Source organism: Bos indicus x Bos taurus, chromosome 4 (assembly GCF_003369695.1).
Source record: "Bos indicus x Bos taurus breed Angus x Brahman F1 hybrid chromosome 4, Bos_hybrid_MaternalHap_v2.0, whole genome shotgun sequence".
Taxonomy (NCBI): Eukaryota; Metazoa; Chordata; class Mammalia; order Artiodactyla; family Bovidae; genus Bos; species Bos indicus x Bos taurus.
Genome location: NC_040079.1, coordinates 55910124 through 55937457, shown reverse-complemented (window position 1 = coordinate 55937457; position 27334 = coordinate 55910124). Strand labels below are relative to the sequence as shown.

Below are 27334 nucleotides of genomic sequence, written 5' to 3'. Positions count from 1 at the left end.
AGATAGCAACGCCCCAGATGCCTTCTGGGGGTTGTAGTCCTGAGTATGAGAGGAGGGTGGAAGGCCGAGAATTATTTTTGAGTGTGGTTGGCATCAGATTTCTTGTGGCGGGGCTGGAATGAACCACTGCCTGGTCCTCATTAGCAGAGGGAGAGATTTCGATCAGTTCCCCTTTTCTGTCCTTGAGCAGTTCCTCGGACCCGGGTTCTGAGAAGACCCTCTTCCCCACCTTGGCTTCCGGTGCAGGCGAGTTCCTCCTGCTCCCTCCAGCTTCCCGCCCCTGGGCCCTCGTGGGTTGGGCCTCCCTGGGGGCGGGGCTCGTGCAGGAGGGGCGGGGCGTCCAGGCTTGTCCACCGGCCGGCGTTTCTGAGGCCGGTGGCCACCCAGCGACCTCTTCTCGAACCGCGAGGCAAAAGAGGCCAGGTCCATGGATCGAGCGGCGGTGGCGAGGGTGGGCGCGGTAGCGAGCGCCAGCGTGTGCGCCCTGGTGGCGGGGGTGGTGCTGGCCCAGTACATATTCACCTTGAAGAGAAAGACAGGCCGGAAGACCAAGATCATCGAAATGGTGAGTGTGGGGGCTTGTCGTGCCGGGGCGCGTGAGGGGTCGGGGTGGTCCGTCCGGCCTCGCCTTCCCGCGCCGACCTCTGCTGGAATGCTGGGGGCCCACTGGGGACCCGTTCGTCCCGCCTGGGACGACCCCGCGGGCCCGATGACCTGGTCTGGACCCTTGACGGCAGCGCTCGGCTTCCCGTGGGCTTAGTTATGTCTATTTGAAACAAAAAGGCAGCAAATAGGTAATTCGGGAAAAAACTACCTCCCGCAGCAACACCCGCTTTTTCAAGAAATGGAACTTCCTGGGGATGTTTCGCCGTCCTCCTGGCATCCCGGGTCAAACCGTTGCAACAATCCCATTCTGACGGTGGTTTTTGCATCATGGCCAGGATGAGCTCGGTTATGACAAGATGTAACTTGTCCGTGGTTAAAGAAATGACAGTTAACCCAGTTGGAGCTCAGAATAGTTTATTTTGTATTTGAAATGTTACTCCTTCCTGTCTCAAACTGCTGGGAAGTATCTTTGTGTTCATTCCCCCCCCCCCCCCCCCCCCCCCCACCAAACCTCTTACATAACGTTTTAGAAATTTATTTCCAATTTTATTGTAAGACAGTATTTGAAGAATTCCATTTGAGGTGCATTATAGGCAATATTTGCTCCAAAGTTAGGGATGTTTTGTGTTTTAGTTAGAGCCCACTCATCAAGACAATTTTTCTCAGTGAGTTGCATTCTTTGGTACTTACTGGAGTGAATAGTCCTGTGTATACTCCCAATAATATACTACACACATGAACTTCTAGGATCTAGTATTGACAGATCAGAGGACAGTTTACCACTGTACTAAATAATGTAATTTTAGGTTCATGTCTGAGAATACGTAGCTTCAACTTTATGTTCTAATTGAGCACAGAAACTATTTGTCCCAATCTTTGCTCTTGGCCCTGGGCTGAATACAAAAATATTCTTTCATAAATAAAAGTTTAAAAAATGTTAATTCCCCACATGTTTCTTATGCCAATAGTTTTGCTTATTGCTAGGATTAAATTAGTCTTAGATTATTATTGCAGTCTTTTCTCCATTTCTGTACTCATAAGAGCAAATGTTGTTAATCTCAAATTTTTCATTTTGTTTATGTTGCTATCCTGCATAGAAAACATTGGTGGCTTCCTTTTGTTCCAAACCAAAAATGTATAATATATGTGTGGGGGAAAAAACCCCACATTGCCATACCTTCTTGTATGTACTTGGACTGTGCATTGGTCTATCACTTCTCTTCTAAACCAAGTAGAGGTAAAAAAAAGTCAGTGCTTTCACAAAATCCACAATGAAGCCATAATCTTTAAATATACATAATGTGTAATATTAATTCAGGCATAAGGACAAGTAGTATTGTGGCTGCAGCATAATATACAGATGTGTGTTTGGAAGGAAGAGATAGGGAATGTGGACAAGGAGACAAAGTGTAAAGGAATGTTGTAAAGCCATTCCAAACAGTTTGCCCTTTATTTTTTAGGCAGTGGGGAGCCATGAAAGGTAGTTGGACAGGATAATTGCATGTTCAAAAATTTATTTTATAAAGATCACTTAGGAGAAGGTGAAAGGGGAGTGCCTGGAAAAAAGGAAATAATTTAGGAGGATGTTGGCAGTATTCCTTGTGAAAGATGATTAGAGCCTAGACTAGAAAATGAGAGCTCAGAGGATGAACATTTCAGAGATAAAATCAACAGGACTTGGCAGTACAAACTCTGGACTCATACAAACCTAGCGCGGAATCTAGGCTTTCTCATCTATCAAGCTATGTGATCTTGAGCCGGCTTTTTAACTTCTCTGACCCTGCTCACCTATTAATTGGAAGATCATAATACTGCCTACTTCATGGGGTAGTTATGAAGTTACATGAAATAACACAGTGGGCATAATTGCTATCATTTGGGAGCTTATCATTATTTAGGATCATTAAAGAGATTAATCACATTGTGGGGATTGCAAACTAAATGGTAATAACGGCTACATTATTAGCCAAGATCAAAAGGGGGAGAGAGAGAGCAGACAGGGACAAAGTGGAGCAAATTCACTTTGTCCTGTTTAGCCAAGTAGAAATGTCCATAAATTAGTTACATTAAGTAAAGAGCTTTGAAAAGCAATTATTGCCATATAGTGGCCCATAGTAATATACAGTATGTACTTTACCTGTTGCTATTATTAGCAACAGCAACTGAAAGTGTAGTGCTGGAATTGAGAAGCTAGATTGGGATTAGCACCAGTACTTTCTGAAATGTCTAACTTCTTGGCAGTAATAGTGAAAATGGTTATGATTTCTCATCCAAAACTTTGCAAAAGGATGAAAAGAGAAACCTTGAGAATACTGACAAATAACGGGTGTTCAGTGAAGAAAACAGAGATCTCAGATGTGGGAAAAGAGAACGCATTACCAAAAAGAAGGGTCAGAGTCAGCAGTGTCAGTCTGCACAGGTCACATGTTGAACTCAAAGCTATGTGCGTTAGACAGCCACTAAAAGAACAACAAAGTGAAGAAGACCAGAAAGTGACTATTAAATGCAAAAATACTCATGCCTTCAGCGTATGTTGTTTTTTGCTTAGGTTTTGAGCGGTTGGCAACGTGACCATTTTGGCAGGCAGGACAGTGAGAATGCTTAATGAAATGAGAGGAGGAAAGGGAATAATCAATCAAGCTGAGTACTAGAGAAGATAGGAAGGCTGGGGATAGAGAACACAGGTGGACAGGTAACCTTTTAAAGAAATAAGGAACAGTCCTCTCTCTTTAAGAATGTGCAATAGTCACTCACTATCCTTGGGCGGCTGGTTCCCACTCCCTTGAATACCAAACTCCAAGGATGCTCAAGGCCCTTTTATAAAATGGTAAATAGTTTAATTATAACCTATGCACTATCTCCCATATATTTTAAATAGTCTCTGCTGCTGCTACTGCTAAGTCGCTTCAGTCGTGTCCGACTCTATGCGACCCCATAGACGGCAGCCCACCAGGCTCCCCCGTCCCTGGGATTCTCCAGGCAAGAACACTGGAGTGGGTTGCCATTTCCTTCTCCAATGCATGAAAGTGAAAAGTGAAAGGGAAGTTGCTCAGTCATGTCCGACTCTTCACGACCCCATGGACTGTAGCCTACCAGGCTCCTCCATCCATGGGATTTTCCAGGCAAGAGTACTGGAGTGGGGTGCCACTGCCTTAGCCCAAGTCAAAAAAAAAACTTATATATGTATCTGTATAATCCCTTAGCCAGATTCAGTTTCATTGCTCAGAGTTAAGTGCGGTCTGAAAAAATTTTATTAACTTGCCTCAAACATAGTATAAAAAAGGTATACTTCTAATATCTAATACAGTGTAAATATTATGTAAACAGTTGTAAATACAATGTAAGTGGTGTGTAAATTGTTGCCAGGGAGAAGCAAATTCAAGTTTTGCTTTTTGAAACTGTCTGGACTTTTTTTCCCACGTATTTTCAGTCCTTGGTTGATGGTATCACTGATGTGGAACATACAGGTATGGACGGCTGACTGTACCACTCACTGGTGGTACACTGGTTTAGAGGTGTTTATTCCAGCATATTTTAATTTACATTATGTCTTATTTTCAGCCTTACACCAACTGCGTCTACTTACTTCATTCTTTGTTTCTGTCCAGTTGACTTAATTTCTCCTACTAAATGGCACCTCTTTCCAATTTTTATATATCAACTCTTTTCCTTTTTTCTTCATTAGCAGAGTATATTCTAGTTATACTTTTTACCAACAGATTAACACTTATTTTTCTCCAATAGGAAACTAATTCCAAAAAAGGAAATGAGATGGTTTAATGTCATTCAGGTTTTCTCATATCCTTTATTGAATTCTCCCAAAGTAATTGGAAGGGGGCAGTCAAAGGTACAAACTTACAGTTATAAGATAAATAAGCACTAGAGTTGTAATGTACAACCCTAGCTAACACTATGACTGTGGCTAACACTGCTGTAGGATATATAGGAAGGTTAGAGATTAAATCCTAAAAATCCTTTTTTATCACAAAAAGGATTTATAAATCCTTTTTATCACAAAGAGAAACTTTTTTTCTTTTGCTTTCTTACTGTATAAGATGAATGCTGAGTAAACTGATTACGGTATTCATTTCACAATGTACATATGTCAAACCATTATGCTGTATACCTTAAATTTATAATGATGTATGTTACTTATATCTATATAAATCTGGAGTGGGGAGATTCTCCCGAAGTAGGCGTATCTAACAAATGAAATAAAATGGGAACACAAAACCAGAATAAATGTATAGTCTTTTTTTTTTTTTTTTTTATAAATGTATAGTCTTAACACTATTCCCTAAAGAGCAACAGAGAAGGTGGAAATTATTTGGACAGCAGGAATAAGGGAGATGGAACTGCCACTTGAAGCTCCCCAACCAGTTTAAACTGTCATTTCTAATTTAAACACGTCTCAAGTATTTATGGCTTCCTCGTGAACATCAGCAATTATTCCTTAAATAGCTGGTGCTGTTTTTGAAACCTTAGTGTGTTTCCTTCCTAGAGATAAACTTCTAACAAAATCTTCCTTTCTTCTATCTTAAGATAATATCAGATGTTTTCTGAGTGCTAGTCTGTAAGTGGAAAGCCCACTATTGAATCTAAATTTAGATATATTTAGAATATATATATATATTTAGAATATGTATATATATTTAGAATGTATATATATTTAGAATGTATATATATAGAATATATATATAATTTAGATATATTTAGAAAAAGGGCAGGGAAAAACCAAGATTTAAACAACTGCTTCAGGGGGTTAACACTATCACATAGGCTTTTAAAATATTTTGATAACTCAACTTTAATTTTTATCAGTACAGAAATTTATGACTTCTTAGCACATGTTTTAAATTCTTGATTTGTTCTGTGAAGCGTGTTCCCTGAATTCCTGTGGCATTTCCTGATGATTTCTCATAATTTAGCAATTTATGCACTCTCTTATATTGTTTACTATAATGTATGTTCTGGTATGTCTGGATTGGTGCCTGGTTTTTTTGTCATCCTTTTTTATTAGTTGCACTTGACTAAGAGAAACAGAGACCCCAAATCAATGGCTTTATTAAACAATACAGATTTTATTTTTCTAGTGTAACAAGAAATCCAAAAGATAGCAGTTACTGGTGTTAACTAAGGGGTATAAGGTATGAAGAGGCCTTTGAAATGTCCTTGGCTTTTCTCACGATCACAAGCTGTAGTAGTCCTGGCCAACATCTCCATCTTCCAGACAGCAGAAGTGAGGGAGCAAGGAGGAGAATACTTACTCCATAAGCAAAACTTTTTCCTTACATGTGCTTGGAGGGAATAGTGTCATATGGTCACCATAACTGTAAGTAAAGCTGAGGAATTTTGTCTGTTTGAGCAACTTAACCACCCTCTGACAAAATGGAGATTCTGTTAGTAAGAAAGGAGAGGGCATGTATGAAGGTAATCAGCAGTCTACCAGGCTACCCTGTAGTACCTGTTCTTTTTTCATATCACTGACCATTCAGTAAGTATTCAATATTTGATCAAATGAAAGTACATATAATATCACAGGTGGTCAGTCAGCTGATAGAAAAATAGAGCATTCCAAGTACTTGGTAATAATAGCAATAGAGGATATAAATTCTGAATAGCTTTGATCTTCTGTCTACCCAAAGAGTAAAGATTTATTCATCCACACCTAAAGTAGCTAGATCTTAGTATTAATAGTTCCTGAGATATGGCCACTGCCTTCATAACATGCTGAGATTTAGAAGCTAACCAGCTAAATAGGTGTCACTGCTAAGTCGCTTAAGTCATGTCCGACTCCATAGATGACAGCCCACCAGGCTCCCCGTCCCTGGGATTCTCCAAGCAAGAACACTGGAGTGGGTTGCCATTTCCTTTTCCAATGCATGAAAGTGAAAAGTGAAAGTGAAGTCGCTCAGTCGTGTCTGACCCTCAGTGACCCCATGGACTGCAGCCTACCAGGCTCCTCTGTCCATGGGATTTTCCAGGCAAGAGTAGTGGAGTGGGTTGCCATTGCCTTCTCCGAAATAGGTGTCACTACTAGCTTAAAAGCTAAAGTCCTAACAGTATTTCTAGAATGAAAGAATATAAATGTTATGAGAGAGAGATCAACAGAAAGCTTTGTGGCGTTCAAAGGAATAGGAGGCGACATTGGGTAATGTTTGATAGACATGGTGATATTTGAGGGGTAGAAATCATGATGTGTCCAGTTTGAGTAAAATATATCTTCAAATAAGGAAAATACATTAAACTCTTAACTTTGTCAGAGAAAATATCCAAGGTCATCTTGAATCTCCAGATTTGCAAGTATGGAAATGTTTGTGCCAGGCATATGATTTTTGTCTTCTCAAAGCACATTTGTCATGTTTCCTGAGTGTTATCCTCATGTAGCAAGTTAACCACATTTTCAACTGCAGTGACAAGTTTGATATCTTATCTAGTGAGCTATTTTCATGTTAGCTAGAATAGTTCCTGAAAAAAGTTTTAGCTTTACAAACTGGGTGTTTTTGCTTATTCTTTTTGTTGTGAACTCATTTACATGACAGATGAAGCCATCCTTGGACCAGATATTAGGTTGACCAAAAACTTTGATCAGGTTTTCCATAAGGTCTTATATACTAATATTTTTAATTTATCCAATAATTTTGTTTTCTGGCTAAAAGGTATCATATCCTTAAATCCTTTTACTGTCTTCATTTAACAAGTCCCCCCCTCTTCACATGATTCTGAGGCTTACAAAAATTTGAGAACCATTGAAGTAAACAGTTCAAATTCCTGCCACCAGCATAATTACAAATTTTACAAGTCACAAAACTTCCAGGTTAATTGCTCACAAAGAGTGAAAATTGAGGCTGCCAGAATTTACTTACTGTATGAAGAAGAGAAAGCAGAGTGATGAGAACATAGGAAAATGAGCACTTTCATTTACTCAGGAGGTGGTATACATTGGTTAAGTAAGTAATAGTGCATGGTTAAATTATGGTACACATATATAATAAAATATTGTGCAGCTTTGAAAAAGAAAAAAGTAAATCTGTATGAGTTAACGTTTTAAAAAGCTCAAAAGATAGTAATTAGGGGGAAAAAGCAAGGTGTAGGACAGTTGTAGTTCCAGAAAAGATATACATGTATGTGCTTGTTATTGGAACTTCTTGAGAAACTATACCAGAAGCTGTTGATGGTTGTTGCTGGTGACAGTCGAACTTGGGAGGGTGAGACTATGGAGGAAACCTTCAACTTTATCATCCTTTAATGTTTCATAATGTTTGAAGTAACATGAGCATTTATTTTATTTATTTTTTTAAAACTGGTTAATGAATAGCAATAACATTTTAAAAGGTGTGTGTTGGACCACATTGTAGAAACATCTCCATTATCAGGTATTTGTAAATAATTTGCTAAAGATCCCTTGAGCTTGTTTTTTTTTTTTAATTTTTTAATAAATAACATCTGGAATGTGTTTTAATATGAATAATCTGGTAGCTGAGATACACTAAATTAGCATTGCTAGATCAGAAGGAGAAGAGTGTAGGAGAAGAGAGAATAATTTTCCCTCCACCTTTCTAAATTCTCCACTGGGGACCCCATAGCAAGACAAACTAACAAGAGAGAAACTAACAAGCTCACTAACATGTACAATACCAAGGGAAAGTGAGTAACTCCTGGATGGCTTAGAATTATACCATCTGAAGCTAAAGGCAAAAAGAAGAGTGTAGAAGAGGTGTGGAGGAAGTGAAGTTGATAAACCTGACCTAGGTTGATACTCAGATTGAAGTGCATTCTCCATTGATAGATTTCTTGTGCTTTAATCATCTTCTCTTCCTCGTACAAAGGGCGATGCAGATGGAGATTTCTTTTATTAAAAAATACAAATTTCCCTTGGTGGTTTAGTCGCTAAGTTGTGTCCGACTCTTGCAACCCCTTGGACTGTAGCCTGCCAGGCTCCTCTGTTCCTTGGTATCTCTAGGCAAGAATGCTGGATTGGGTTGCCATTTCCTTCTCCAGGGAATCTTCCCGACTCAGGAATTGAACCCAGGCCTCCTGCATTGCGGGCAGATTCTTTACCAACTGACCTACAAGGGTAATGTCTACTCTGTTTTCTAAGCTTCTCTGTGTCTGCTGTTTCTCTGAAATAATCAGCTCAAAATAATCCTTATGCAAAAAAGGTACACCTTGGGGTGGCAAATCTGCCACCCAGGAGGAGCAGGAATTAAAATAAGCCTGGAGTAAAGAGAATGACTGCTCTCTAGACGGCCATCGGAGCAGCAGAAAGAGGAGGGCTGAAAGTTGACACGTTGCAGAAGTGAAATATATAGGATCTGAAAGGGAGCAGAGTTTGTAACCCCAAAATACGCCTCTGTGGTATCTGGGTTATTTTAGGCTGTTTCTCTGTTTTTTTTTTTTTTTTTAAAGGAAAAAAAACAGCTGACGCGAGAGAAACTCTGAGAAATAAGCAGAAGTTACCCTTTGATAAGAGCAATTTACACTTCTAAGGAAAATTTCCATTTATAGGGTTGTCTCCCTTTCTGTACCAGGAAGAGGGCAATGACTGAGTCTGTTGAAACTCTTGGGCTTCCCAGGTGGCTCAGTAATTTAAAAAAAAATCCACCTGTTGATGTAGGAGAGGCAAGAGATGCGGGTTCGTTCCCTGGAAGATCCCGGGAGGAGGAAATGGCAACCCACTCCTGTATTCTTGCCTGAAAATTCCATGGACAAAGGAGCCTGGCAGGCTGCAGTCCGTGAAGTTGAAAAGAGATGGACACAACTGAGCACATAAACACATAAAAACTCTTAAAAATCTCAACTCCACATAACCATACCTTGTTTATTGAGCTTTGCCTGAAAACCTGGCTTTTCCTTCCCCCGCATCTTTTGTCTTTAGCTAAAGATGGTATGTAGGTGATGTGCTGTGCTTAGCTACTCAGTCGTGTCCGACTGTTTGTGACCCCATGGACTGTAAGCCCCCAGGCTCCTCTGTCCATGGGGATTCACCAGGCAAGAATACTGGAGTGGGTGCCATGCCCTCCTCCAGGGGATCTTCCCAAGCCAGGGATCAAACCCAGATCTCCTGCATTGCAGGTGGAGTCTTTGCCATCTGAGCCACTGATGGCTTGGGTCATTTTGGAAGTTAACTCAGTTTTCTTGGGTATCTCTGATGTATACAGGAAGTATACTGTATATGTTACTAAACTTGTTTTTCTCCTGCTAATCTGTCTTTCATTACAGTGGAGTCTCAGCCAGTAACCTAGAAGGGTAGAGGGAAAATTGTTTTCCCTCCCCCACAGATTTAATAATTTTGCAAAGTGTTTTGGATTATCCTAAATTTTCATAGCTGTTTAAATGTTCCCTATAATTTATTTAAATCATTTCCATGTATTCCTCTTTTACTTGTTTTTAAAATAATTATTGAATTAAGCATACAGAGAATCTGAAATCCTACTTCAATCTTTATTCTCCTTTTATAGGTTGTAATTTATGTCTTCACATAATAACTTATTTGAAATCTAATGTCATGAACCTTACCTGATAGATAGTGCAGTTGCTCACATGGACTGCAGTACACCAGGTCTCCCTGTCCATCACCAGCTCCTGGAGTTTACCCAAACTCATGTCCATTGCGTCGGTGATGTTGTCCCACCATCTCATCCTCTGTTGTCCCCTTCTCCTCCCGCCTTCAATCTTTCCCAGCATCAGGGTCTTTTCAGATAAGTCAGTTCTTCACATCAGGTGGCCAAAGTATTGGTGTTTCAGCTTCAACATCAGTCCTTCCAGTGAACACTCAGGACTGATCTCCTTCAGGATGAACTGGTTGGATCTCCTTGCAGTCCAAGGGACTCTCAAGGGTCTTCTCCAATACCACAGTTCAAAAGCATTAATTCTTTGGCGCTCAGCTTTCTTTATAGTCCAACTCTCACATCCATACATGACTACTGGATAAACCATAGCCTTGACTAGACAGACCTTTGTTGGCAAAGTAATGTCTCTGCTTTTTAATATGCTGTCTAGATGGTCCCCCCTTAAAAATAACAGCGATCAGGGAACTCATGCAATTCTGCTTTTCTGCCAGCAGGTGGCAGACTTCCCCTCTCATGGCACAGTGCTTCATTTCTAAATTACCTTTCTTGTTAATGCACTTTTATGTTTACTCTTTGTTGCTTTAACCTGAAGTGAAACAGAAGGTACCACCCCCACAACGTGCCATTTTGGTGTGTGAAATATTTGGCGTTGAAGGCAGTCAAGACGCAGCCGACTCAAGAAAAGCTTTTTACCTACTCCTTACCTGCGTAAAAATTGAGAAAGGGGTCCTCCACCGTGAGAGAGCTAAAGATCACAGTTTTCATCTGGGACATTTCCCTACAGAGAGGGACAAATGTCTGCTTACCAAACGTTTGATCTTCCCCTCTTCCTGGGAATTGCCTTCCTCCCCTTTGAAGCCCCAGACCCCTGCCTGTTTCTCAGCTCAGCATTGTATAATATATAAGCCTTGATCAATTGCCTGGCTGTCTTTGGGGCTCATATCTTTGTGGAGGCTCTTGTAGCTACGAAATTAATTTTTTCTGTTAATCTTTCTTTCTGGTACGGGGGATCTCGCAGGAACCTAGAAGGGTAGAGAGAAAATTATTTTTCCTCTCCTAAAAACTATTAAGCTTTGAAATTTAAGCCAAGTAAGACAGTATTTTGCTATTACAGATGTAAATACCATTTGTCTCCCTTTTTCCAATATGTGTTCTTCGTTTTCAAGGTGCTAATAGGTTAGAGTTGTTTAGCAGTTGAGGAGAGTTGCTCAATGTGTTTGGCAAGTTCCTGCTTGTAATTAGGTGGAAGTAGATGATCACAGGTTTAACATGATGTGGGTTCCTGCAAGATACTTCCTGCCTCTGTTGTATTTCCTTTGAAGACTTGTCATGGTACAGCCTTCTCATTTACCTTACCTCAGATGTCCTACTCGGAGTCTGGGTTCAAAGTAACACCATCAACAAAAATAATAATAGTTGTGTTATTATACAGTCTTCCCCCATGAACAGTTTGTCAGTTCATCTCAATTTCTTCAGTCACACTTTCAGCGTTCAGAGGGAATGAAACACGTGATCAATTTTAATATAGGGAGATAGGAAAAACTTGAGAACCTAGCCTAGCTTTATAGCATAGTGAAATGTTACAAAGAAGAAACCCACCAAAGTTCTCTAAGATAAAAAGGGACTACACCAGCATTAGAACTAGGAATTAATTAGAGACTGAGTTGCATTTGGCTTAGTTTGGCACTGTCTTATGATCTTGTATGTCCAGATAGTGCCAAACTATTTTTGCCACATGCTAGTTATTCAGTAAATGTTAATTCTTCTATCTTCTTCCTTCTATAAATAAAGCTATTCTTTTCCCATCTTGATTTTAGACATGATGTTTTCATGTAGTATATTCATACTAAGTAATGCATTTAAAAATTATCTCTAATTTTATTTGATAACAGTATTTTATTTGAGACCTCAGATTTGGAGATTAAAAACTGAATGGTTTTATTATATCATACATCTTTCTCAGAGTTAAAAATATTAAAAAGAATGAGAGATGTACAGCATTATGCCAAATTTTGAGCAACGTTTTTTAATCTGCATTCCTGCTGTCATCTTTGTAGATGGTTCAGCTGGCCTGGGAAGCACACGTGGAGGATTGGCACATACCATCACATCATTTTCAGTTAATTTCACTATAATTGTACAAGAAGTATGAGTTACTATAAAGGATAAAGCTACATGCGTTTGACTCACTTTTGAGTCCCCTCTAGTATACTTACAGTAAGCACAGGTCTTGATCATTATAGATTTAATTAACTCATGGGGTCTATACCATGTGTGGATTTCCAGTCATTTGATTCAGCTTTAGGGGAGTTTTGATGATTGACTCATGAATGCCTGAATTACAATTAAGCTTTTTATAAGGAATTTCTCCATTTTTAAATTATTTGCCTATTTTATACTTAATCTCCCATTGATTCTTCCTCTTTTTATTTCTGAGATACTTTATGCTGATATAAAATTAGTATATCTAGATGAGGGGGGAAAAAAAGTAATCTGCAATTTTCACCAACCAAAAAAAACCCATATTTTAGTAAATGTACTCCTTTCTCTTTCCATGCATATAACTGTTAAGTATCATTTTTCCCATGGGGTCATAGTTGATAACATTGTTTTTAAAAAGATGATTCACTTGTTAATTTATTTCTTAATAACAAACACCCTTATTTTAATATTATGTTACTTCAGTATTATATATGAATATCATCAATTATTTAGCAAGTTCTTCATTGTTGAGCGTTTAGCTTGTTTTTCGTTTTCTGTTATGATAAATAATGGATCAGTGAACATTCTTGTAGCATCTATGCCTGTCCGTGACTGTTTAAATGGAATTGCTGGAGCAAAGCCTTTTGAGTATGCTGCCAGGTTACCCTCTGGAAAGGTTGTACCAAGTTATATTTTCACCAACAGTATATCCAAGTACCTAGCTCCATGTTTTCCTGGAAGTAGGTATCTTTTTTTTCCTCATCTTTGCCAAATGATAGCTTTTTAAAAACAATGTTTCTATTACTTTTGAAATTAAACTTTTAAAATACTTGACCATTTATTTTCTTCTTTGCTGAATCATCAGTTCTTTGTCTTAATTTGCAAGAATTTTTATAAAATGCTTTTGGCCACGAGAGTATGTTAGAAATACATTTTTCAAGTTTTTTTCTTTTAATTTCACTTCCATTTTTGAGTTGCTAAATATAACCCTGCTTTTCATACCTTTGTGCTAATTCTTTATAGAATGTTTTGCTGACCTTAATTTGCACATAAGTCCTCATTTACACATTATGACTTCATTTTATAGCCAGGGTAGGAAAATATAGCATGTTGTTTAGTTTGTATAGCTTACTCACTAATTTATTCTCCCACTCATGGAATGAGGAAGGCTACTGAAGAAAAAATAGTAAAATATTATGATTTTGTCCCAGTAGATAATTTTCATTTCACTTCATAAATATGACTTAACATATACTGCCCATTGGTTCTAAGAGGTATATAGTAACATTATATACACTTTAACTTTCTTTTATTTTGGAACATATAAGTTTTAAAAAATAGTCTTTATTTTCTTCTAAGTATATTATTCATTACAGAAAATTTAGAAAATACCAAGAATATGAAGAAGAAAATATAGTCATTTGTGACCCTGTCATTTCTCTTTGATAACTATTAATTGATTTTGGGAATATATTTGATTCAGTCACATTAAATGGTTATTATATTAAATTTAGTTTGTTACTGGTTTATTATTTAAACTTTTGTATGTTTATTCAAAGTGAAATTAGGTATGTTTTCTCTATTTGTCTCTTTCTGAGAGACTTTTGTCTTAGAGTTTTATACTAGTTAGTTCAGAAAAGAAATTGGATTGTCATTTCATGTGTTATAGTTTATCTGGCATGGAGCTATCTGTTAAAGTTTGAAAGAGCTCACAAATACAAAACTGACCACAAAGCTTTTTAAAGGCCACTTTCTACCAAACTTATTTTTATAAGTTCTAATAAGCAACTGTTCCACTGTTGGTTTTGTTTTGGTTTGATTTGGTTAGTTAAAGTATAGCTGTGTTAGTTTCTGGTGTACAGCAAGGTGATTCAGATGTATTTTTATAGATATTCTTTTTCAGATTCTTTTCTATTATAGTTAATTACAAGATACTGAATGTAGTTCCCTGTACTATACAGTAGGACCTTGTTTATTTTATACGTAGTATAAAATTAGCTTTTCTGCTAATCTCAAACTTCTGATTTATCCCTTCTCCCACCCCTTTCCCTTTTGACAACCACAAGCTTGGTTTCTGTGTCACACATTTCATACTGAATGTAATATATGCTATCAAGAGGCTTCCCAGGTGGTGCAGGGGTTAAGAATCTGCGTGCCAACGCAGGAGATGCAGGTTTGATCCCTGGGCTGGGAAGATCCCCTGGAGAAGGAAAAAGCAACGCACACCAGTATTCTTGCCTGGAAAATTCCATGGACAGAGGAGCCTGTGGCACTACAGTCCATGGCATGCAAAAGTCAGGCATGACTGAGCGACTGAGCACACATACGTTATCAAAACTTTTCTAAGTTACTTGGTTTCCTGGGTTATTACTATTCAAAGAAGTTTTCAGGGGGTTCTAGTTTATGTTTTCTTCTACTTGAAGAGAAGTTGCTCAGTCATGTCCAACTCTTTGCAACCCCATGGACTGTAGCCTACCAGGTTCCACCGTCCATGGGATTTTCCAGGCAAGAATACTGGAGTGGGTTGCCATTTTCTTCTGCTTATAAACTTTTAAAAACTAAAGTTATCAACCACTGATATCATCCATTTAATTTTAAATAATTCTTTGTTATAAGTTATTAGTTTATAAACTTGAATCTCTTTCAATAATTTTCTTCATTGTTTTCTTACCTTATTATTTTTTGAGTTTGTTTAGCATAGCTGAAAGAAGGGATAGTAAGTTCATTCTTTGTACTCTCCTTTTAGGTGTGCTGGATATAATACACCAATAATAAAAGCCATTAGTAGCATAACTGTTTCTTACCATTTTTAATAGAACCCACACCAAACTAGTAATCCCAAGCAATACTGTTTCCTTTCAACATATAGAATACCAACTGTGTGATGTGGAAAGAGTCCAAAATTAAAACAAAAGTTTTTCTTGCTGTTACATTTCAGGCGCAGAAATTTAGACATAATAAAACGGGAACATCAATTTCAGTGCTGAGCATCTTGAATGTTTACTACTATTAATAGCACGTTTGAGAGGAGAGGAAGGAAGAACGACTTCCTTCATTATGGTATTGTCTTACACACAGTTTTCTTGAACTTGACCTACTTATTACAACATAATGTCATTTCCTCTAAAGGAGTTTACAGAATTTATTACTTTTTAAGTGAAAAAATAAAAAGATATAGACTATGTTCAAAAACTTCATTTGAGTTTCTGAATATTAAGTTCCTCAATCCTAGATTGTTGCATAGAGTTTTTAAGAAATGCATTGAGACCAGACCCATGGGTTTTCTGCAGTTGGTGTATATGTGTGTGAATTCATAAATGCAGCAATAAGCTGTGCTAACAGTCACCAAATAGGATATGTTTTTGAAATTACTTTAAACAAGAATAAAACTTATAGGAAAATCTTTATTTACTGTTCATTTTCCCAGCATGTAGCAGTTATTTTCAGCTCTGTTTTTGCTCATTAAATATTTTAAGCCATATTCATATAAACATTTATATCATTTATTTCAGTTACCCTGTTGAAGTTAGTTGACTCGTTTTTTTCAGAGAAGTTTTGATAGAAGTCAGATACCTAGACAGGTGTTTTGCATGTTTAAAAAAATGGTCTTGCTGTTTACATCATGCAACAATTATCAGGAACAAGTTTTGCAAGAGTCCTTATAGAGAGGATTACATCTCATCTATGAATTGTCTTCCTTATATGACTTTATTGCTTGGTTTGGAATAACTTCCTAGGGTGTCAGTCAAGTTCAGGGTGAAGTTTAAAAATACATTACATAGAGGAATGATAATTGGATTATGATAAACTTTAGTTAAGTCATAGGCTGGATTATTGAGAAATAACTGTATACCACAGGTTTTATGTGGGATTATGAAGTGTTTTTTTTCATATACAACTGTTAATTAATGCAATACCTTTATTCTCTTTAGTCCCTGACCAAAGAATAAAAATAAAATCAATTAATAAGTTATTAAGATTTAAATGGATAGATTTTCTCTGGACTTTGTTTTTTTCTTATTTCACAACTTTTGATGGCAAAGTATGCAGTGATCATTTTTAGCTTTTCAAGTTAATTGAAAATTGACAACATCTAAACATTGTAACCAGTTATTCAGAAGTACAAATGAATACCCCTTTCTATAGTGATAAAGACAGCCAGTTGGCAGTGTTATAAGGGGAGAAAAATCTGCCAAATATTTGACTCCTGCATGATTCTTTGCTCTTTGGTATATCAGTTTCAGGTTTAGAGTTTCATTAGGAGTGGTATGAGTAATTACTGTTTCTACGACAGTGAATAAAGAAACTCCCAGGCAACAAGGCCCAGTCATTGTGTCCAGAGATGAAAGTCCACTGTGTGCTGTTAAAAGAGTCTGCCTTTATGACTTTATGACTTTTTCCTGGATCTGTTAAATCTCCTCTCAAAAAAAAAAAAGATCCTAGAGCTATTTGAAACAAAATTCATTTTCTTTCATTCAGTATTTTGCGTCTATTCTTCTTCCTTTTTTCTGGCAAGTTTCAAAACATTGTTCTTATTGATACACATCTTTAGTCCTCTCATGTAAGTGTTATGCTGATATTATTTCCTAGAAACAGTGCTGATGTAGTAAGAAAAAAAAGTCTCCCAGGTCATCTATGTAAGTAATAAGTGACTTCTCCCAGATCTTAGATTCCTAGTCTATAATGAAAAGGAAAGTATTATCTTTCTGTTAGGGTTTTAATGATTAAATTACGCAGGCATACCTCGTTTTACATATTGCATTTTTTACAAATTCAAGGTTTGTGGCAATTCTACATCAAGCAAGTCTGTTGGCACCATTTTCCCAACAGCATTTACTCACTTTGTGTCTCACATTTTGGTAATTCTTGCAGTGTTTCAAACTTTTTCACTGTTACTGTATCTGTTATGGTAGTCTGTAATCAGTGAACTTTGATGTTACTGTTGCAAAAAAATTCTGACTTGCTGGAGGCTCAGGTGATTAGCACTTTTTAGCAGTAAATTATTTTTAAATTAAGGTATATAAATTGTTTTTTTAGACATAGAGGGACACCTCACCAGACATACAATCCCATCCCCATGGCATATACTCACCTACTGGATGGAATTCAAAGGCAGACATTGTCTTCTACATACAGTCAGGAAACAATACTCATGTTTTGTCTCTTCTCTACTCTCCTTAGAGTAACGGGACAGAACACCAAAAGAGCCAAAGCCATCTATCCCTTAGAGACCAGAATACCCCTCTTGATAAGAAACTAGCCATCTTGGTTCTCATGCTGTATTTTGTTTTGTTTTAGGGTCAACTGGCTGAATTCTCTGCTTTAGAAATATTCTTCAAAATAATCCATCCATGTGATGTTGACTGGTTCTGATTTTTTTTTTAAACTTTCTTTTCTGATTATGGACATGATTGGGTCAACTACTATAACATTTTAATAAGCCATTTTTCCCCCAAGGAACTCATTTATTTTATAAAGCTCAGAAAATAAAAATGGCCCTTTACTTCCATTACTGATACTGTCTTTTGTGTTCTACTTTAGATTTTCCTGTGCTTATTTAAAGATTTTCCCCCCAAAATTGGACTCTGGCTATCGATACTCTCACAACTCGTTTCACTCAATAATAGATCATGTATATCACAGTTTATCTGTAAATATTGATCTCACAGAGCAGTACTGTGTATTGATTTACAGGCATGGATTCTGAAGTCACAGAAACCTGAGTTTGAATCCATTTCTGCCATTTGCCAGCTATGAGGATAATAGTAGCCCACACCTTCTCAGGTTATAAGATGAGATGAGATGAGGTATGTCAAGTGCTTAAAAGTGTCTGGCACTCAGTAAACATACAGTAGGTTGTAACTATTTATAGTAATCATCTTTGAGAACTGTATAATTTTTACGTGTATGCCACAATTTATTCACCTCCCTTGTATCAATAAACATTTAGATACTGGGCATTTAAGGTGTTTACAGTTTCCCAGTATTATAAAGCAACTCTGCCATATACATCCTTACAACTAAATCTTCATACACTGCCCTATTTCCTTAGGGTAAAGTCCTTAGGACATAAAGTTGGTCTGTACAAAGGGAATGTGTATTTCTAAAGCTTTTAATAGTATTTCTAAATTCCCCTCCTAAAAGGTTGTGGAACTCCAACTCCATCATTTTTTGTTGTTTTCCTTGGAGATGAAGAAGGAAATGGCAACCCACTCCAGTATACTTGCCTAGAAAATCCCATGGATGGAGGAGCCTGGTGGGCTACAGTCCATGGGGTCGCAAAGAGTCGGACACGACTGAGTGACTTCACTTTCACTTTGGAGATGATGCGTTTGGAGTGATCTTTTAAAAAGGTATCTTTAAAATTCTTGTCAGTGCTAAGCATTTTAATATATTAGAGGACAGTTTAGTCAACACATTCATACATAGAACAGAGGTGTTTTCAGAATGGATCACCTAGCTGCCCTTAGGCCTCCATTGTTGTTGTTGAGCCGCTTAAGTGTCTGACTCCTGCAACCACTTGGACTGTAGCCCCCCAGGCTTCCCTGTCCATGGGATTTCCCAGACAAGAATACTGGCGTGGGTTGCCATTTCCTTCTCCAGGGGATCTTCCCAACCCAGGGATCAAACCTATGTCTCCTGCATTGACAGGTGGGTTCTCTACCACTGAGCCACCAGGGAAGTCCTGAGCCTCCATTACTAGAATATAAAAGATTATCCTCTAAGAGGAATATTATGTTGTCAATCTTCTCATCTTATTAAAATAAGATAGTAATGCCAAATTTTTAACATTTGGTAGATATCAAGTTTGGGTAATTTGTTAGTGGCCTTTTTTAAAAAACAACTTTTAAAATTTTTTGTATCATTTGTAGTACAGAGTGCTGCTTCACAAAGTTTGATTACTGAAATGTTATGTTGGTTCAGGTTCCTTTGAGTATAGATGAGAAAAGGCTAGTATACAAACTTATTTACATGAGTGTAGCATAGCCCTGTTCCTAATGATAAAGCTTCCCAGAGCCAGTAACATAACTTATCTATCAGGCCCTGCCACATGGTATTAGCATATTTAATCCTACGACTCAGGTTAAAAACAAGACTGATTTCTCTTTAAAGGTTAAAAATATTTATCTTCACAACGGTTTGCTTTCATTTCCAGCAGGAAAGGAGCTTTTTCAATTTCTTAACCATAAAAATTAATTTTCATTCTGTTCAGATTTTTTAGTAGATCCGTGCATGGTCTTGTTGAAATTTACAGTGTAGGAAAATATGGAGAAAAACATAAAAATCACTTTAAATCCCACTACCCTGCAATGAAGATTGTTAACAACTTAGCACACTTTAATGCAAATATTCTTTTTCACATGTCTTACACGAGCTAATCGTTTTAAAACTGTAAAATACACATGACAGAGTTTACCTTTTTAACTGTTTTTAAGTGTACAGTTCAGCAGTATTAAGTGTATTGACATTGTTATGAAACCACCACCACTGCTGCCGTCCATCTCCAGAACACTTTCCGTCTTCCAAATTGAAACTCTGTACCTGTTGAGCAATAGCTCCCTGCTCTCCCCTCCCCCAGCCCTGGCAAACAGGACCTGATCTTTTTCACTTTGTATTAAAATATAATATTCGTACAGAGAAGTACACATACTACAAGTGTGCTGACAATTGAATCACACGATGAGGAAGAGGGTGTTTTCAAGTCTTAAAACTATTGAGGTTCCTCTTTTCTTTGCAGAGCAAGTTGGCGGTGCTCTAATAGTACAAATTTACCTTCTCTTTCTTAACTGCCGCATTATTTTATTTGATCCTGTTCTGTAGACTGGTGACTAGTGCAGAGCTAGCAAGCCTGTCACCCAGAGCATAATAAAGCACTGTGTAGTAATGCGTCACAAGACTGATTTTGCATAGAGCATATTAGCCAAGGCTTCTGGGACCGCCCTCAGCTGCACCTTGTGCTATATTAGTACTCCTCAGACAGGAAGAATTTTCTTTTGCTGCTGTAGCTTGTCCGGTTACTTTACAGGGTAAGTGTCTACAGTTCATATAAACAGTGAGTTTCTCTTGTTGAACTTCATCTGATTCTTAACTTGATTCTGTATCTTGTTGAAATTTTAGGCATTTAAAAATCCAAATTAAATTAAAATAGAACGATCCTGTGTAACACAAAACTTCTTTATAGTTTGCAAAGATGTGAATATGGAGAACTTTGCAGTGTCTTGGGTCTCAGAAATTCTAATTTGTAGGATCTAATTTTAAGAACATCTTGTTTCACGCATTGATATTAAGAAAAAGCCATGTACCCTCAGAAATCTCTTCAGGGGGAAGAAAAAATCTAATTTTGTTGTTCATTTAGTTGTTGTGTGACTCAGTTTTGCTGATAGCCACGTGATTTGTGTACCTAGGATTAGGAATTTTTTATTATTGCTAATAATAAAGATAATTAATTTTTATTTTGTGCCTATAAGCTTTATCCAGGATATCATGGAATGGCTTTATATTAGTTATGTTTTATAAATTGATAAAAGCTGGATTACTGTCTGTAAGGATTAAAACATACTGTATGATGAAAATTAAGATTCAAACATGTACATTACCATCGATTCAAACATATGTATTACTATAAGAGCCTAGAATGTTGTGGTTAACTGAGATTTAAATAATTGAATAGCCTTATCTTTTATAGTTAGCTAATGCAGCAGACCACTTCTTAAAGGCGGTTTACTCGGTTTTTATTGGCAGTCTGTGTCCAAGCCCTGCATCCCCGGATATTGTTTACTACCTATGCCTTTGTTGTAGGACAAACTCAAGGACAGAGTAACTCAAGAGTTTTCTGAGGGTAATCAGCATAAATTATCTATTTTCCCTGTGCCTTGGTTTTCTTATCTTGAAAAACACGATTAGGTAGTAGGGCAGAGGAGGTGTGGAGGATAGATGAATAAACTCTAAGCTCTGAAATTGGGTATTTTCATAAGTATCTATAATATTCTGAGAAGCCACGTTTTGCTATTTAAGAAAATTGGTATAAATTTCCAATTTTTAAATAGCTAAGCTTTGAAATCTGTTTTCTTCTACCTTCTTTTACTCTCCCACCTTTTGCTATTCAGTTTCATTTTTGTTTTATGTTTGTATCAAGAGACAGTTTCACTTTCCAGTTGGTACTTTTTGTTGTTGCTATTTTTTACTGCTGCCTTGAAAATCTAATTAGGGAGAATTCTTTAAATGCCCCCCAAGAAACTGATTTTATAATGTTTTATAAATAATGAATTTATAGTTCGATTTTCCATGTGCTGATCACCCTAAGTGTCATTATTAAAAACCCACGCTTAGGACAAGTGATGTATGTTGCCAGAGATATGCAGTAAGATTTTTAGGACTATTACTGATACCCTGTCATATTGTAGTAATACATACCTTTTCTTATATAAGTAGTATACAGTTTATCATTCAAAATTTCATTACTTTATTGTATAGTTTAAATGTTTCTGAAAGTAGCAAACTTAAAGCAGAAATCACAGCTTTTTAAGCTAATAATATCAATAAATTTTAATATTTTTTCACTTTCCTATAAGACAGTCAAGAGGGGCTTTAAAAGTATTCAATTTACATTCAGATACTTTAAAACTGTATAAAGGCAAGTCAGATTTTTCACTTGATATAGACATTTTCACTCATTGATTTATAAATAACTTCAAAGGGTAAAGATAATCATCTCAGAATGAAATACCACAATACCTAAAACTTGTCAGTTCTCAAGTTTATGCTATTCAAGTGAAGTTCTTACCTCTCGCTTCAGTCTTTAGCCTTGTCCTACATATTCCTTGTAACGAACACTGTTACAGTAGAGACTTTAAACTCATAGCAAAAGAACACAAAGTAATTATTTTTCCAGTTTCCACATTTTCCAGTCCACATTTAAAGATTCCAAATACTTTGAAACTTCAAAACTTTCTTTGGAGTTCATAGTTCAAGGGTAATATTTTCTATTTTTGAACAAGTCTTCTGCGCTCGATTTGTTTTTTTTCAGCAACTCTTCTCTTGAAGCATCTGCAACAGATGACTGCTGGCAAAGTAAGCCAGAACTTTATATACCAAGTATAGGTTTACAAGCCTATTGGTTTAAAAATACTCTGCCCTCATTTTCAGTGTCATCCTTAGAATACTGCCAGAATGCTGACATTTATACCTTAGTCTGTACACTTCTGTAATGATAGTGATTTTTCTATTAGGACTGTAGTATCACTTGTGTGAGATTATCTGTGAATAAGGATAAATTCTGGTCAGATTGCCATTGAGGACTAGGAAGAATGAAATATTGTCACTTGAAATTTTTGTAGTATCTAGTAAGCTTTTGAGGTTTGCTTAGTCCTAAAGTTGGCCTTTATTTATTATCAGATCAAATTTCTGATCACTCTTTGTTTACATTTGTATTTTGTTTAAATAAAATTAATGAAGAGATCATGAGAAAGATGATTAACTCTTTTACCTACTAACACTGGCTTTTTTTTTTCCCCCTTTCCTTTTCTACTGAACGTGAATGAAAGCTCCAAAACGAGCCATAGTTGAGGATGGAGAGTGGAGAGAAACTGGGTCTGCTGGGCTACACATAACAAAAGATTTTAGATGCCCAGATAGTAAAATGTATTCTTCACTGCTTGAATTGTTTTCTTTTAGGTTTTTCAAATGTGTCAGAATACATGATTTTTTTAATATAAGCTTCACTTTGACTTTTTCACATTCTCCTTCCTCTTTTTCAAGCTAATAAAATGGTTTTATTTAAATAGTGCCTTCTGAGAAATCTAGAAACCCTTTTCAGATATTAAATATTGAAGAAAAGCCATAAGCATTTCATAGTTTATATTTTGGATTCCATAAATGAAGAAACAGACTTGCCAGGTAATTTCAATGACAATATTTTTCACATGTGAAAAAATGGAGGTATCCTACTATTTAAATATTGTTTATCAATATTTAAGATATTTAAAATATCATCAATTATAAGATCATTTAAGATGCCATCAATTATAAGATCATCAACTTACTAGCAGCCCTTCTGAGAGGTGTGGGAAATACTTTTTCAGGAAAGATATTTCCCAGTTTTATGTACTTTAAATGAAATAGGAGGTGGGTTTTAGAATTTGAGAATTTTTTTTATATCTGCTACACATGTTTTAATTATAAAGAACATTCATCTAATGTTCAACTTCTGTTACCAGAGTCTAAGAAGAAGTCAGTTTTTCCTCTCAGCTAACTTACCCTTTTTAAGTAGTGCTTTCATTATAAAATTTTGCTTATCTGGAATAAAGTGAAAGTAGAGTCATTGAAGAGCAAAAATAAATAATCTTCCTTAAGATTTATACTGCAAAAATGAAACTTAGTATAATAAGATGTCTTATCCAAAACCCTTAAATGATCATTCAGTTCAACACTATCACTTACCTGTTTTGTGCCAGACACTATGCTAGATTCAAACACAAGTCAAATCTTAGTCACAGCATTTTACAAAATTAAAGATTTTAATATGAGAAAGTTGAATAAATTTGACTTCCGTGGATTATGTTTCTCCTTACATTCTGTTTGTATATTTCTTCACTGATTCAGGATTAATAATGCATAATTTTCCCACAAACTTCGTCCTTACATGTAGAGAAGATGTTGATAAAGTACTCATGCAATACAACATTTTTTTCCAAATATATACTTCACTTTAACTCTTTATTCAAATCTTATTAAACCATATAAGTTCTTATAGGAGAGCTGCAAGTTCTCCATACAAAATTTTTAGCCCCAAAGTTTGTCAGATAGAGTAAAATCTTTGCTGAGCTTCTTAGGAAAGAAAAAAGCTGCCTTCAATAACTTAGTATTGCTGTCAAACCAAAAGTGTATTAACGTACAGGAAGAGCCTGAAATGTATGTGTGTCACGTGTACCTTTTTTCTCTCTCTTTTACTGTGACATCACCTGGGAAAATCCAGAAGATTGGATAATCAAGAAATGCTTAATCAAGATTCTGCTGTACATGTGAAAATGGTGGGTATTTGAATATTTCCAGTTCCATTTATTAATGGTGAATCTGCACCACTTTTACCTCTGTCTTTAACCAGATAATTAATTATGGGACTGTAACTTTACACAGATCTTTCTTCACAATGTTAGACACACAACAGAATTTCAAATACTTGTTGAATTGAATTTCCTTGGAATTTTTTTTTGCTTGAAATATAATGTGCACTAAAATGTTTTTCAGCAGATAAAATGATTACCCCATTTCTTTTTGTGCTAAATTTTCCTTGCTCAGTAACAGCACAGTTATACAACATGAGATCTTTCATCTTAGGCCTCTGAGTTAAAATTTTAACTAATTTAACTAAGCATTTAACTAATTTTTTAAAACTTTTTGAACAGCAGTAGCTTTCATTGCATTATAGACATTAGGATGAGGTAGGGAAAATACAGGCTTTGGCTTCAGAACTGGCTTCAAATCTTAACTCAGTCCTTATTAGCTGTGACACCCTTGAATGCAGGCAACCATCTCACCTTTAAGAAATACACATGAAACCACCAGCCTCCTGTTGTCCTTGTTCATATCTTTTCCCAGCTTTATTAAGATGTAATTAACAAATAAAATTATAAGATATTTAAAGTGTCCAATGTGAATATTTGATATGCGTATACATTGTGAAAGTTTACCCCCTTTAGTTACCATATCCATGACTTCACAAACCTACCTTTTTTTTTTTGAAGAATATTTGAGTTATATTTTGGGGTAAATTTCAATTATATAATAATAATCACCATGTTATACATTATATCCTCAGACCTTATTTATCTTATAATTGACGTGTCCTTATACATATTTAATGAAAAAGTATATATAAAGTACTTTAAAAGCACATGGTAAGCACTCAGTGAATGTTAATCTCCTATATTATGTTAGTGTTTTATGAAAGTAGGATTTATTTGTAAATGTGGGGGAAATTATGTCTATCCTTATTCAGTCACAAAATTTTAAAAATCACTATTTCTTTCTCTCTTTTAAAGAGGACAGCTGCCCCATGATCTCTTTCTTATCTTCTCTTTCTGTTCTTTTTGTTCTTCCTTTTCTCTATTTTTTCATGCTTTTTCTTTCTAATTTTCTTTTTCTGGTCTGAACCTATAAACCAGAACTTAGCATGCAAGCAGCTTTGTGTCAACATTAGTAAATCTCTTGTTTCATTTAACTTTCCTCATCCACTGTGTGATGGGAGGTTAAAATTTATTCAGAGTGCTGATTAAGCTTGTCAGCAGTGTACTTAGAGCTCTTAGGATGAAGCATATGAAATTGCTGATTCTTTAATACATGAAATAACAGTCCAATGTTGGCAGTTTTATATAGTTCAGTCTAATACTTGAACATGATCTTTGCATCTATTGCATGATTGGCATTTGATTTATTGACACTGAGCATAAGTATCTCTGAATTAAGTCAGACTAAACTCATTTTTTTGCTTGAGTTGATTTTTTTTTTTATGAAAATGAATACAAGTGATATAAAAAATCCTACCATATAATTTGTTGTTACCAGGATCCTAGGACCTTCTACCATGTGTCTCCTTTAGAAGCAAGTTGCAGTGTAGTTGGGGCTTCCTTGGTAGCTCAGCTGGTAAAGAATCCACCTGCAATGCAGGAGACCCCAGTTCGATTCCTGGGTCAGGAAGATCCCCTGGAGGAGGGCATGGCAACCCACTCCAGTATTCTTGCCTGGAGAGTCCCCATGGACAGAGGAGCTTGGCGGGCTACGGTCCATGGGGTCGCAGAGTGGAACACAACTGAGAGGCTAAGCACAGCAGAGCAATGTAGGTAACTTACAAAAGCACTGTGGAAGGAAAACAAGCCTTTTGAGATGATAGATGTTTAAATAATTTTCATTATAGTCTGGATTTATATAATTTTTACCTTTGGTGTGCTCTTCTAAAAAATTGATAACATCTTTTTAAGTTGCCAGCTGTACCCTCAAGTTCTAGGAAAACAGAGCTATTTATCCTTTTCCCACATGAGACCCTGTACACCTCCCCAGTCTCAGCACACCCAAATCCTGCTTCTCTCCAGAAGCCCAGCTCCATGGGTCTCCCTCCTTTGACCCCAGCAGAAGTAACCTTAGTTTCTTCTTTTTCTCTTGTATTGTATGTGGACATCTTGACAGTGTTTTTATTATTTGGATTATTTGTATTACAATCCATGTTAGAGAAGATGAATTTGAGTATAAGATGTATATCTTACTCAAATTTCTGTATCTCTTACAGGGTTGCTTAACAGACTGCCTTACACTTAATGACTATATGGTAAATGAAGGAAGGAATTTGGCCTACACTACTTTAATGTGGAGACAGGCCAGATATGTGGTAGGCAGGAGAGACGGCTATCAGTCAAATTTTGCAGTGCTTAATCTTCAAAATAAAGCAAGAATCATCTAGGTGCATGAGTGAATAAATGTACCAGTCTGCATAGGTGGCTTTAAAAATCTATACTTTTTATGTCATCACACAAAAATTGTATTGCCCACTCCTTGGTACCCGTAATAAAGACTTCTGTTTGTACCATATTTGACCATTGGAAAACAAAGGAAAAATATTTTCATTGAGAGCTTCAGACAGAGATTAAGTAATTCAAACTCATTTTTATGTGAGCTATGTTTAGAAATACACAGGTTGACATCATTAGGACAGTTTTGTGACTACCGGGCCGTATATTATCTCAGTGTAGCCACGAGATAGTATCAAATAATCACATTATTTGTTCACAAATACTATGAACAAAACTGTATAACTTTGATATCAATTTCTTTAGAAATCATACCTTCTGAATATGGAAGTAGACTAATAATTAGGAGTTCATTTCATCTGTACAAGTACAGTATATTTAAGATTAGCCAGAATAAATGTATTTTAGGTTTTCCTTAGTTATCTTTAGCATTGA

General features: G+C 36.4%; 1 protein-coding gene across 3 annotated transcripts in view; it reads left to right on the top strand.

Moving 5' to 3' along the window:
• Window positions 1-312: 312 nt before the first annotated feature.
• NT5C3A (5'-nucleotidase, cytosolic IIIA) overlaps window positions 313-27334 on the top strand; it is a 39251-nt gene continuing 12229 nt past the window's right edge. Inside the window, exons 1-2 of one of the 3 annotated variants that reach the window (XM_027539502.1) lie at window positions 482-565; window positions 24355-24409. In XM_027539502.1, coding sequence (XP_027395303.1) covers window positions 24374-24409 — 36 coding nt within the window. In that variant the 5' untranslated portion in view covers window positions 482-565; window positions 24355-24373. Of the gene's footprint in view, window positions 566-20305; window positions 20408-24354; window positions 24410-27334 lie in introns of those variants that run through there. The other 2 variants (XM_027539501.1, XM_027539500.1) reach the window with 2 other exon arrangements.